At 42.5% G+C, this 14,337-nt stretch overlaps 1 protein-coding gene across 1 annotated transcript in view; it reads right to left on the bottom strand.

Moving 5' to 3' along the window:
* Window positions 1–2,767: 2,767 nt before the first annotated feature.
* Window positions 2,768–14,337, bottom strand: part of KIAA0753 (KIAA0753 ortholog) — a 74,592-nt gene continuing 63,022 nt past the window's right edge. The window contains exon 18 of the mRNA XM_007937507.1: window positions 2,768–2,885. Within this exon, the coding sequence (XP_007935698.1) occupies window positions 2,768–2,885 (118 nt within the window). The remainder of the gene's footprint in view (window positions 2,886–14,337) is intronic.

Here is a 14,337-nt window from a genome sequence, read left to right as displayed (position 1 = left end):
GGATTCCTAGTACATTAGCACCTTGGTGATGGGGATCTGTAGTTAGTCAAAGGTGGCACTCCAGAGATTTTTGTTGCCTATACAGAGATCTCTCACACATACACACACACACACACACAAAATCAGATCCCATAAAAAAGCAAGCTTTCCTTCTTTCATTAATTAAAAAAAACTTACTGAGCACTAACTACATGCAAGGAGCTCTGGTAGCATAGTGCCCAAAGCACTTGACTGCTAACCAGAAGCCTCGCGGTTCAAATCCACCAGCCACTACTTGTAAGGAAGGCTGGGCAATCTAATTTCGTTCAGGTCTGACTCGACGGCACATAACAACACAACTACACGCAAGGCAGAGTCCCTGGCCCTAAAGGAGCTGAACGGGCCAGAGGCAAGTATGTAAACAGGTAAAATCCAAAATGACCAGGGCTGTGAAGAGATCAGTGGTGAGTGCCGAAAACATGCCAAAGAATTTCAGCATCTCCATAAACTGGGGACAGCACAAATACACTCAACTCATGCATCTCTGCGTCTGGAAATACACGTAAAGGTAAGAGAAAATTGAGAGGATTTAGAGAGTGACCTATACACCATCAGCCCTTGTTCATAAGGAATGAAAACCCTTTAGGCCTAGGAGAGGTGATGCAGGCTCAACTTCCATCTTCAAAGAGTTCTTATCTCTTGCAATGTTTTTGCATCTCAGAGAAGGCTCTGGCTGTGGGGGTTCACTGTGGCTGGACTACAGGGTGGATCCCCACACCTGGAGGCTGGTATGAGCCCCATGTGTGTAAGTCACAGGTGGGAATCTACCTGGTAGGACGAGGAGAGACTGGGAAGGGCTTGACCCTGTACTGGGCAGGCCACAGCAGGCAGTGCTTAGGGAGGGGACTGCCCCAGAGAACGTCGTCTAACAGGCACACTGGGCAGGGGTCAAGGTGAAGCAGGAGAAGTATGCTTCAGTGAGCTCTCAAAATTGCTGTAATTGTTTTTACAGGAATAAGTAAATCCCTGACCATGGCATTGCTGAATATGGGCTTGTTTCATCAAGTTCTCTTTTCTGTGTCTCAGTTTATTCAGCTATAAAATGTAATACTAGCATCCACCTCACACAGATATGGGATTAAGTGAATTAATCCATGGAAAGCACTTGGAACAATGCCTGGTACACAGTATGTGCTCAATAAGCGTTAGCTTTTATTATCATTTATTTTTTTTCTGAGGGTGGTGGCGGCAAGTAAGCTGCTACGCTCATTTCAAAACTAAAGTATTCTCAGTGGTTTCTGTAAATCACATTTCACTTTGCCTGTGGAAAAAAAGGAAATGTAAATTATTTCAAATAGGCATAGATTCACTTTAAAGCTGTTTATTTTTTAAAAACAACAACAAATCAGCACAGTAAAAACTGCCACACAAAATGACTATCAATGACAAGTGCTCCGATCGATTCAAGTGTACATGTTTAACCACCCCAATTAAAGACCTTTGATTTCCCTCGAAGCCTTTTTAATTCTAAGTTTATATAAAATTAAACAGGAAACTATTAACATTAAAGGAAAATCAATTCTGCACAAATAAGTGTGATCAAGCAGCTTAAATTATCACCTGAAATATGGGTACTTCAGAGAAAACTCTGGGTTGACAACCTAGAGGTGCTATACAAAGATTCACATAATTTTGTGGGGCGTGTCTCCCATCACCTGTTCTCCACATTCCTTTCATCAAGCCTGCAGCGAAAAAAATTGAGTGGATGTTTTCCCAGGCAGTGGACTTATTTTTATGTACATTTCTTTTCTTTTTGTGAATTCAGAATTTCTGAAAACAGAGGCTTAATCACTTGGTGAAGTGTAAGATGTTCAAGGGTAAGCTGCTATGCTGTTATGGTTAAGCCTCGTCCTTTCTCTGGGAGCCCCAGAGGTCATCACACCATCAGATCATTCTCTTCTCCACGTGAGGGAAACACACACGCGGACACTGAGGACCACACCAGAGACGAGGCACATGAAGCTCGTCCTCTCCTGAGGTCCTCAGACTTCCTCTGAATTTTGAGAGAGTTGTGTATCAGAATATGTCAACTCACAGCAAAAGACGACTTCGGGGAAATAAAAATGTGAAAAACTACCTTGGAATTGAACACTGAAGAGCGGTGTGTTCATTATTGTGCACTGATAACCAGTGGATTCCTATTTTTATGAGCTGCAATGGAGCAGGGCCTTGGCAGTTTAACCACTCTGTGCCCTTCCCGAGTCTATAACCTACTAGATGGGGACCGATGTCCTGACAGGAACTTGCCAAAGACAGAAACGTAAGCCCAGCAATAGGACCAGGTAGTATTTGTACTTTTGTTGGCACTGGTGCCACCTTGGGTTCAACAGCAACTTGAATCCCTGTGTGAAACATACTTTTATTTTAGGTCAGATGCTTATCTGTTACTTTTCAAAGTATTCTGATTACCAAACTGAGCCAGAGGAATGAACATAGTATTTCAAGAGGAAAATCATACATTCAGAAAATGTTATATTGTCATAATCAATTCACAACATTTCCTGGGCACTGATAGTTATAACACATTCAGTCATAAACTACCAGAACCATTGCTATGACAACTGGAAGATGCAGAGTGAGGAGGCCATCACTGGCATCTCCATCCTTTCAGTGGGTAGCACCTTCTGGGCCTGGACAGGCAGCTGAAGACAAAGATTTCCTGTGGGCTCAGACAGAGGGTGGTACCGCCCTTCTCCAGGGACAGGAGGGGCCCCGCCTTGGAGAGCCTTTAAGTAGCAGCCTCTAAGAACTCTGAGGTGAACACAGCTTCAGCATAATCTTCGCACACATCCTGAAGTTCAGCAGCCACGGCCCCCAGAGCTTCATCTACCAGCTCTTCTGAAAAGCTGGAAGACAAACAACACAGCTGAAGGTACGTATAGCCAAGTATGGGAGCCATTCCTGTACTCGGCTGGGGAACTTAACAAGCCAATTCTATAAAATTTAAATGGAAATTCAAAAGGCCGAAAATAGCCAAGATATTTTTGAAGGAGAAAAACAAGGTGGGAGGACTTGCTCTACTAGATATTAAGACTGGTGCTTGGAGCCCCACGTACTGCTAGAGGGAAGAGGCTGTAACACGCAGGATGGTCGTCACCCTCAAGATATTTTAATCCAGCAGGGGAACTGAAACTAGCTGCAACCCCCACCCAGAGCCACCGTTCACAGCTGTCCAGCTGTCTGACAGAGGAAAGGGTGCATGTGCCCTCCCTGTGGGGGTGGGGGGGTGGTACTCCAAATCTGTGTTTTCTTTCTCTTCACATACTCACAGAAGCACACAGAGAACTACTTTTCCCTGAATAGCTTGAAAATTAATTACACACTTGCTCTCTCAGTGTGTATTGCCTAAAAACACAGTCAGGGTGCAATTATAAAAATCATAAAATACAATACTATCTAATCTTATCTACAGATCTCATGCAAATTTTGTCACATGTCCAAATGATGTCCTCTTTAGCAGAAGGAAACTGTTCCTAATCCAGGACTCCATGCTGTATTTGTTCTTATGTTCCTCTAGTCTACTGTAATCTGTACTAAGTGTTGAGTCATTCTTTGTCTTTTATGACCATAATGGGTTTTTTTTTGAAGAGCCCAGGCCTTTTCATGCAGAAGGCCCTCACAATCCGATTCAGGGTGTGCATGTTTGGAACAAACCCCACTGCAGGGACAGTGTGTCCTCTTCACTGCACCATCATCTCTTTGTCCCACTGCTGGTGAGGCCAACTTTGATCACTTGGTTAAAGTGATGCCTGCCAAGGTTTCCCCTTGTAAAGTCACTATTTTCTCTTTGTCATTAATTAGTCTATTGCAGGGAGTTATCCTGTCTCTCATCAAACTTGCCTGAATCAGTTACTACTATGACAGTTGCCAAACAGTGATTTTGGTCCCATCAATAGCTTTCTGTCATGAGCTTTCCTTCTCCCTTATGCGTTCACTCACTCACTCATTCATACCAATTTTTCCTTACAGACTCTTATTTTATTCAACAGTTTGTAATCTGTTCCTATTAGTATGTATTTTGAAGCTTAGATTATTTCAGATCTGGCCAGTAGGCCTTTCAAACTAGCTCCTGTGTCCTGTTGATAAGACCCCATAATTCTTTGAGTGCTTCCTTTCTGGGACAGCATGATGTTCCAGGCTCATCATTCTCCCAGCCCCAGACCCACTGTTGGTATCTGCCGTTTCTCCAAGGAGCCCTCATACTTTTTCACAGACAATAGTATTTAGAAACCCAGGCCTGGGTACTAGCTGTGCTCACGGCTACTGGTGCCACTGCTCCTAGCAGACAACATACACACATACATTTGCATCTACCTATCAAAAACCTAGTTCAGCTCCACTTCGACACCAAGCATTCATTGTAGCCTTCAGGCAGAAACCTAGCTCTCATAGTCACAATATATTTACTTATTTGACTAATCCTAAAATGAAGTAGCTTTAGAACTGCTAACCCATACTACAGTGACAAAGGAACCTAGTAACTAGAGTTCAATATGGGCTTAGAGTTCTTTTTGTCTTTACTCTGCGCACATAGTCAAAATGTTGTGTTCAAAGTTACTTAGCTTAGTCCTTACCGTGCTCCGCCCTCCCGCCCCCATATGATTATGTCACTTATTTGAAATACTGTTAGGTTTATCTCTCTGTACTCCAATTTAGGGTTCCCTCCATCCTTGTTAATTTGGGGTATGTATAGAGAACGTTAACATGGTTCCAAACATCAAAACTGTATGAGAAAGCGTATGCAGAAGGTGCCACCAAAACGTCACCCCCCTCTTCTATGCCCTCTACCCATTCACGCCCCAGCCGGGTGGTTGGTTCCGCTAATCTTCTGTCTTTAATTGGCATGCACAGGCAGGTTCCCCAGTTACAAAAAGATCAGTTCCTGACTGTGTCTTTAGGTGGAATTTGTAGGTGAGCTGGAACCAGGGCATATGGTTCTCATTTAGCCTTCCTTTAATGTAAGAAATGGCTTGAAGCCTTTTCAATGATTTAAAAGCTTGCACATGCAGCAAGTGAAGGTGATTGTGATGGAGAATTTGGTACAGCAGGGGCTGGTTTCAAAGTGAGGGCAAATTTACATAACATGAAAGGGCAAGTAGGAGCTGTCAGCAATTTGGATGTTAGTAACACAGGGACTGCCTGTATAGCCCTTTTCCATTTAACACAATTCTGATCTATTTGGGTTTAATCCTATAACATTACTAAATATTTTCTACTTGTCTGTCTTCTCTTCTGTATTTTGTAATTTTTATTATTCCAGTCCTTCCTATTAACTTGGATTTATATTCCCATTCATTTAGTGCCTACTGTAGATTATAAGCAGCCTTGATTTAAAGTCTAACATTTATTGATAGTCTTACCATCACTCCAGACAATGTAAGAATGTTAGAATACTAACTCCACTTACACAATTCCTGATGTATGTTATTGCTATTATGTGTTTTAACATATACATACACACACACCCCATCAGACATCAGCAGTCGTGGTTTGCACAGGCAAAATTCATTTACCTATACATTTGCCCTTTTTTTCCCTATATGCCTTCCTATATTTCTGCTTCCATCTGTGACCATTTTCTTTCTGCTTAAAGAATACCTTTTACCATTTCCTGTAGTGCAGGTTCACTGGTAATTTCCTCAGCTTTCCTTGTTTGGAATGTCTTTCTTCAACTTCCTTCTTAAAATACATTTTCACTAAGTTGATTAGTAGTCCAGATTGGTAAGTCTTTTCTTTTAGCACATTTACAGGTATGTCAGGACTTCATTTTCTGTTTCTTTTTTTCTTCTTCTACCTAATTTTAAGATTTTCTACTTGTCTTTGTCTTTCCAACAGAGCCTTCTGTCATCTTCTCATCACTGAGATGCTCAAATTTCAGTTTCATAATGTGAATGGATTATTTTGAATAATGCTCACTCACAGTGGGCAACTAACTTATGGAGCCTTTGTTATCTAGAGACTAACAGCCTTCTGAGAAGTTCTAGAGTATTTCTTTGGCAACTTCCCTCCTTCGATTTTCTTATTCTCACATCCTGGAATGACTGTTACTCAGATGTTGGATCTCCTACAACAAGCCTCTACTCTTTAAATATTTTCTCCTTTGTTCTTTTGTTCCACTCTCGGAGAGATCTGTTTTCTTTGCACTCCTCTAGTGAATTTATTTCAGCTGTCATATTTTAATTTTTAAGAATATTTTAAAATTCTTTGAAAGTTGTTTTTTTAAATACAATTCTGTTCTTATTTCATGGTGTGATAACTTCACTTAGTTCTCTAAGAAACTAATTTAAAAATTATTATAGTTTACTCTGCTGCCTGCATTATCTCTGCTTCCTTAGAGTGCTTTTGATCTGTTATAATACCCTGTCTTGTCTCGCATGGTTTTCATCAAATAGCTGGTCATTTAGCTGTCTGCTCGTATTCAAGGCTGAGGATTTCACCCAAGTCTCCTGTTTGCAAGCTCGCCCATGCCTTCACAAGCATCTGGTGCTTCTAACCAGGAGCTCTTCTGCACAGACAAACCTGGCTCTTGGCTTCAGTCCCACTAGGCACTTGGCTTTCTCTGGTCAGGTAAGTCACATGCCATTTGTCTAACTGCTTTATGGCTTCCAAAACCGTATTGACATTTGTTCACTGTCATGCAGGATTTCATAATTTGTATTTTTCTTTTCAGTGACATACAGTGGGACTGGGGTTGCAGAGAGAAGAGATAAACATGTTCAACCTGTGCTTTTCCACCAGACGTTTCTCGATTTGTTTTTTAAACCAGGAATCCTTAAGAGTTTGTCTTCATCAAAAACACTATCACCTTAAGCCATTCCTAATTATTCTTTTATCTGTATCCAGTTTATATCATCTTCTCCCTCTATTCACCAGACCAGTGGGTGTTTTTTCTTCTTCAGGTATAAGGAAGAATTAACCAAAAACAAAACACCAAACTCACTGCCATTGAGTTGATTCTGACTCACAGCAACCCCTTTTGGGTTTCCGAGGCAGTAAATCTTTATGGAAGCAGATTGCTTGGTCTTCCTTCTGCGGAGCAGCTGGTAGGTTTGAACAGTCAACCTTCTGGTTAGCAGTCAAATGCCTTAGGCACTATGCCACCAAAGCTCCTTGCTTTAATTCTTAATTCCTTTCCTTAATTCTTCTTAGGAAAGAATTCTTCCTAAGAAGAATTGAGGAAAGGAATTAAGAATTAAGGGAATTCTTCTTAAGAATTAAACCTTTAAAAGAAAAGTTACTGAACTTCTTCCTCACCTGAGACTATAATTGTCTTTGGATACTTTTTCAGGATCTGATCAATACACTCCTCATCTTTGGAACATGCAAATAAGAAGCACAAAATGGGAGAGATTTTAAAAAACTCAGCTAGAATATTTAGATGCACTGTCACTCGGGGCCGAAAGAACGGCAAAGGAAGAGACATTTTTAAAAATCCAGGCATATTTTAATAGCTTTGGCCTCTAGATTTTAATCTTAATATTCCTTTTAGGCCAAGAGAGCTCTTCCCTAAACCTACACACCAACTATGAACTAAATGCATTGTTTAATCAAGTGGTCAAATGCACAGAGAAGTCAAGTTTACCGATTCTCTCCCCCACAGAAAGTCCTTCCAAGCAAGCGTGAAGACAAATGTGCACCTCAGCCATTTCACATGCTTTGAAGGATGCTGTATGTTAAAGGGAAGTTCCAGGACCTCTGGCTAAAGATGAAGAATTGAACACAAGTATTTCCCTGCTCTTGCCTAAACCAAAACACCACTATAAACAAGGGAAATAAACAAATACACAAGCCTACAAGGGAAAAAAGAAAAAACAAACAAACAAACAAACAAACAAACAAAAAAAGCTAGATGAGCTCTATCCACAATCTTCAGAAGAGGAAACACGATGGCAGAGTCCTGACTGACTTAGCAGTACAGAGGGGGCAGAGGCGAAGCTGAAACCTCCGAGCCTGGGGGAGGGGGGTGACACCCAGGAAGAGCAGGCTGAACTGTCCACAAAACATCAGCAGATGCAGAAACAGAACTACCGGGAATCATGAAAGGTGAGTAGGTGCTCTGGTGTTAGGTACTAGCAAGTCGGCTGTGACTCCCAGGGACCCCGCCCGTCCTGCGCCATCCTCAGTCACCACCGTGTGGGAGCCCACCGTTACAGCCGTCTCAGTCCACCTGGTTGAGGGTCTTCTTTTTTCTACTGCCCCTCTGCTTTACCAAGGACACGAGACAGCCTCACTATCCCCATTCTAAGGAGCATTCTGGCTGTACTTCTTCCAAGACAGATTTGTTTGTTCTTCTGGCAGGCCATGGTATATTCAATATTCTCTGCCAATACCATAATTCAAAGCCATCAGTTCTTCTTAGATTTTCCTTATTCACTGTCCAACTTTCACAAGCATATGAAGTGATTGAAAATACCATGGCTTGGGTCAGGCATGCCCGAGTCCTGAATGTAACATCTTTGCTTTTTAACACTTTAATAAGAGGTCTTTTGCAGCGGATTTGCCCAATGCAATATATCATTTGATTTCCTGACTGCTGCATCCATGAGCACTGACTGTGCATCCAAGTAAAATGAAATCCTTAACAACTTCGATCTTTCTCTGTTTTATCATGACGTTGCTTACTGGTCCAGTTGTAAGGATTTTTGTTTTCTTTATGTTAAGGTGTAATCCACACTGAAGGCTGTAGTCTTTGATCTTCATCAGTAAGTGTTTCAAGTCTTCCTCACTTTCAGCAAGCAAGTTTGGGTCATTTGCCTACCACAGTGTGTTAAAGGGTCTTCCTCCAATCCTGATGCCACGTTCTCCTTCACATAGTCTAGTTTCTCAGATTACTCACTCAGCATACAGACTGAGCAACTATGGTGAAAAGATACAACCCTGACACACACTTTTCCTAGTTTTAATCCATACAGTATTTCCTTGTTCTGTACGAACAACAGCCTCCTGGTCTATGTACAGATTCCACGTGAGCAAAATTAAGTGTTCTGGAATTCCCATTCTTTGCAATATTATCCATAATTTGTTATTATCCACACAGTCCAATGTGTCTGTGCAGTGTAGTAAATTACTTAGTGTGGCTTTTCTATCCATAAGTCATTGTAAACTCTATGGTGGAACGAGCAACTGAGGAGCTCCTGATTGTAAATGTTATACACCTGGGTTATTTCTGTTGGGCGTGGCACAACACAATGTTATGGGAGGCTCACTCTCAGGTGCTTAGAATTCTGTTGTTATGATTGGTTGCTCTGACCACCCTGCTGGGCTCAAAAGGAGGCCTCCTAGAGGCAGAACTCTCTCTGACTGCTGGGTGAGAAAGACGTGCTGCTGAAAGTGACACGCTCCTGAGACACGTGCTGCTGGGAAAGAGACGCAAGAGACACGCATTGCTGAGTGAGACACCAAGGGACACGCACTGCTGGGAGAGAGACTGTGAGAGACTGTTGGCTGAGGGGCGGTGGGCTGGGAGAGAGACTGAGCATGCTTCCTGAACTTGATTTGTAGCCTGGTGCTTCCCCATTAAACCCCATAATCATAATCTGTGAGTTCCGTGTGGCCACTGCAGTGAATTATCAAACCCAGGAAAGAGGTGGTAGGTGCTTTGGGAGGAAAGGTTGGTAAAAGGCCTGGAGGGAGGCAGCATGTCTGGCCTCACAGGAATAGGCCTTGGGCTATTGATGGTGATTCTGCCTTCCTCTTGTGGGGTTCTAGGAGGTCAGAATATATGGCCTCTTTGCCCTTTTTGCAGTCTGCAGAGACGATAAAAAACAGGTAAATAGCTTTCTGATATTCTCAGCTTTCAGCCAAAATCCATCTGACATGATATCCTCTCATTATACATCCTCTTCTGAATCTGGCTTAAATCTCTGGCTGTTCCCTGTTGATGTACTGCTGCAACCATTTTTAAATTATCTTTAGTAAAATTTTACTTGTGTGTGTTATTAATGATATTGCTTGTTAATTTCCACTGTTGTTGGATTACTTTTCTTTGGAATCGGCACAAATATGGATGACTCTTAGTTGGTTGGCCAGGTAGCTGTTTTCCAAATTTCTTAGCATAGACGAGTCAGTGCCTCCAGCATTGCATCCATTTGTTGACTGAGTGAGGTATGGGGTAGACTGAGTGAGGTATGGGGTAGAAAATGAGGAAACTGAAAATTTGCAGAATGAGTAGTTAAGACTGATAAGTCTCTACCCGACTCCTAGCAGCTAACTGACAATCCCCCTCCGACCATACAACAGAAGAAAGGAATATTCTTTGGAAAAAATAAAACGGTAATTTTAAAGCCAGGCAAATTGTCAATCACGTACATAGGCAGGATAATGACACTTTCAAACATATAAGTCTTAAGAAAAGTTCCCCCAACACACAAAGCAGGATATATGCCATCAAAATAAGGGAGTAAACCAAGAAAGAGGAAGACAAGTGTGCTAGGAAACAAGGGGCAGGATGTCCAGATGGGGAGCCATCTGACGCTCAGGGGTGATGAAGGGAAGTCATGGGAGTCCGCAGCAGATCTAGAGCACAGCGGCCAGGCAGGGAAAGAGGGCTTCCAGAGAGACGGCAGTGGGCCCAGAGATGGACTGCTTTGATCATGAGGAAATGATATTGAGAGGTTGTTGGAGAGTATGTGGGAAAAGTTAATAGAAAGTACATAAAAGAATAAAAAAGAGGCAATTATTAACCCCTGGAAAATTCCTAAAAGTTGGCACAATGCAAAATATCTGCATATTTGTAATGAAGTAAACTCTGAATATTGCTTTATCTAAAAACTAGAATATAACCATATTTGGAAGATGGAAGTGGGAAAAGGTAGGGGAATAGTGTGCGTGTGAGTGCACAAAAACAATGAATTTAGCCTTTAGTGATGTGGAATCAAAGTCTAATGTTTAAAATTGAAATTAAGATATGAGTGTAAGACCCAGCCATTCCATTACCAGGTATATATCCTAAAGAAGTAAGGGCCAGGACAAGAACAGACATATCTACACCCATGTTCATCGAAGCACTATTTATAATAGCCAAAAGATGGAAACAATCTAGGTGTCCATCAACTGAGGGATGAATAACCAAACTATAGTACATACACACAGTGGAATACTGTTGTTGTTGTTATGTGCCATCAAGTCGGACCCAACTCATAGCGACCCATCCTTGGGTTGCCGAGGCGGTATCACTACGGAAGTAGATTGCCCAACCTTCCTTCCAAGGAGTGGCTGGTGGATTTGAACCGCCAGCCCTCTGGTTAGCAGTCAGGTGCCTTAGGCACTATGCTACCAGAGCTCCCAATGGAATACTATGCAACCCTAAAGAATGCAGAATCTGCAAAACACTGCATAATGTGGATGAACTTGGAGGACATTATGCTGACTGAAATAAGTCAATCATAGAAGGACAAATATTGTATTAGTCCATTATTATAAAAAGTCAAGGGAAGGTTTATAGATGGAAGGAAATTTTCTTTGCTGGTTGCCAGGGCTGGGTGGGGAGGGGAGGGAACACTGTTAGATAGGTTGAGACAAGCATTGATTTGGGTGAAGAGAAGGGCAATGTACCAAATGTGAGTGATCAACACAGTGGCACTGAGGAAGAGGAAGACAGAGAGGTACATGGGAGGTACAGACAACAAAGATGAACCCTTATGCACATGCAGTACTACGTTGTCAGTGAAAACAAACATAGATATACGGGTGGATAGATGGGTGGACAGGCTGAACTATTAGGTATATCTATGCAGCGAGGAGTGTGCCCAAGACCATGTACAGGGTTGGAGGCAATGTTTCTACAAGTGTATTGGTATGTTCCGTAAGAATTCCCAGGTGTATAGTAGAGTTGGCAAGGGACAAGGTTGTAGTCACTTCCTAGGCACAGCCAGCTAACGAGACGGAGTGAGTAGTTGGACCTGTAGGCTCAGGACCATAGACACAGGGGACATCAAACTCAATTGGCATAACATACTACACTACACAAACACATTGTTCTACATCCTACTTTAGTGAGTAATAACTCGGGTCTTAAAAGTTTACAACTGGCCATTTAAGATGCAATTATTGGTCTCTCCTTATCCAGAACAAAGAGTAATGAAGAAAACAAAAGACATATGGAAATAGTTAGTCCAAGGGACTAGTGGACCACGTGAACCTCAGCTTACATGATCCCGAGACCAGAAGAACTAAATGGTTCCTGGCTACCACTGTCAACCACTCAGAAAGGGATCAGAATAGGAAATCCTAAATAGAGTGGGAGAAAAATGTGGAACAAAACTCAGAATCACAAAAAAGACCAGGCTTATGGGTTCAGGGACATCAAGCTCAATTGGCATAACATACTACATAAAAACACTATTCCACCTCCTACTTTGGTGATTAGTGACTGGGATCTTCAAAGCTTGCAAGAGGCCATCTAGATGCAACAATGCGTGTCTCCTCATCCAGAGCAAAGAAGAAGGAAGAAAATCAAAGATGCGTGGAAACAATTAGTCCAAGAGACTGGTATACCATGCACTCCTCAGCCTATATGACTGTAAGATCAGAAGAACTAGATGTGCCCGGCTATTACTGTTAACCACTTGGAGGGGGATCTATGTAAGAGACCCTGGATAGAGTGGAAGAACAATGTAGAACAAAACTCAAAATCGTTATTTAAAAAAAAAAGAAAAAAGAAACCCAGTTTGCTGATCTGATAGAGCCTGGTGGAACCCCTGAGACTATGGCCCCTAACTGCCCTTCAGGTCTGGAATTGACCCACTCCTGCAACCTCCAGCCAAACAAATGGCATATGAGCTGAACATTTACATTAGGTAGATATACTCCTTAGAGAGATCAATCATGGGAGAACAGAAGGGCTGTGTATGCACAGGGAGATAGCTTGGGGGGCGAGGGCAGGAGTGCATGGGAGGGAAGGACACAGGGAAGAGACAACTATGGGGAGGAAGTGGGAAGAGAGCTGTTATATTGCGGGAAATTGCAGTCAATGTCATGAGACAAAGTATGTGTGAACTGCTGTACGGAAAATGAATTTGCTCTGTAAACTTCCACCCAAGTCACAATAACCAACCAACCAACCAACCAACCAACCAGGCTTACTGGTCTGATAGACCGGTGAAAACCCGGAGAGTATAACCCCTAGCCACCCTTTGGGCCAAACAACAAATAAGCCTATAAGGTGAACATTTATACCAGGTAGGGACACTCCTTAGAACAGTCAACCATGGGAAATCAGAAGGACAGCATTTGCACAGGGAGACAGCTCAGAGGGCAGGTGGTTGTTGTTTGTTGTTATGTGCCTTTGAGTTAGACCCTTCCTTGAGTTTCCGAGGCGGTATCACTACGGAAGTAGATTGCCCAGTCTTCCTTCTGAGGAGTGGCTGGTGGGTTTGAACTGCCAGCCTTCTGGTTAGCAGTCAAGTGCCTTAGGCACTACGCTACCAGAGGGCAGGAAGGCACAGAAAACAGGGACATAGGGAAAAGGTAGCCACAGGGAGGAAGTGGGAAAAGAGCTGTTACATTATGGGGATCTCAATCAGTGCCATGAAATAAAATTTGTATGAACTGATGACTGGAAAATGAATTTGCTCTGTAAACTTTCATCCAAATCACAATAAATAAATAAATTTAAAAAGATGAAGTGACCAGCTGCTCCAATTTGTGCTTTCTGCTCCAACCCGTGACCTCTGCCTCTCTCAGAGATTCTTCTCTATTGAAGAAAAGCCATAAAACGTGTCTTACACATGACATCCATAGGAATCTAAATTTGAACCCTATTTTAAAGGAATAGACTTACATGTGTATCTTTCAAGTTAGTATTCTGTGTATAAATGAAGGGCCACACACACTTCAAATATTTAGTAGCAGCAGGGTATCATTTTGGGACTCTGTAAAGCTACTTTTCCCTGGGACGGTATCCAATAGCAAGAGAAGGGTTAAAGAAAATGCTGCAGAGCCCGAGGCCCGCTGTTTGTAATGTAAGCTCTTCCGACCATGACGACTGCAATGATCACCTGCCCATCAATATTCTGTGTTCTTGATGGGACATAGCCCCCACTAACAGCAACAAGACGTCCGCCCTGACTCTTCAGCCTGTCCAAAGGATCCTGAGCAGGAGAGGCTGCAGAGAGAGCCTTCAGGTGCTGTTGCCCAGTTTTACAGTCTCCTGCATCTGAAAAAGGGTGGTTAGTAGAGAAAACCTATACACTAGCCTAAAAGCAAATACCTGAATTGCTGGGCCCAAAAGCATTTCATAAAGAGCTCTGGTGGTGTAGTGCCTAAGGCATTTGACTGCTAACCAGAAGCTTGGCAGTT

Source organism: Orycteropus afer, unplaced genomic scaffold (genome assembly GCF_000298275.1).
Source record: "Orycteropus afer afer isolate SDZICR_OR568_19922 unplaced genomic scaffold, OryAfe1.0 scaffold00042, whole genome shotgun sequence".
NCBI lineage: Eukaryota > Metazoa > Chordata > Mammalia > Tubulidentata > Orycteropodidae > Orycteropus > Orycteropus afer.
The sequence above is the reverse complement of the archived record's forward strand: the minus strand, read 5'-3'. Positions and strand labels throughout refer to the sequence as shown.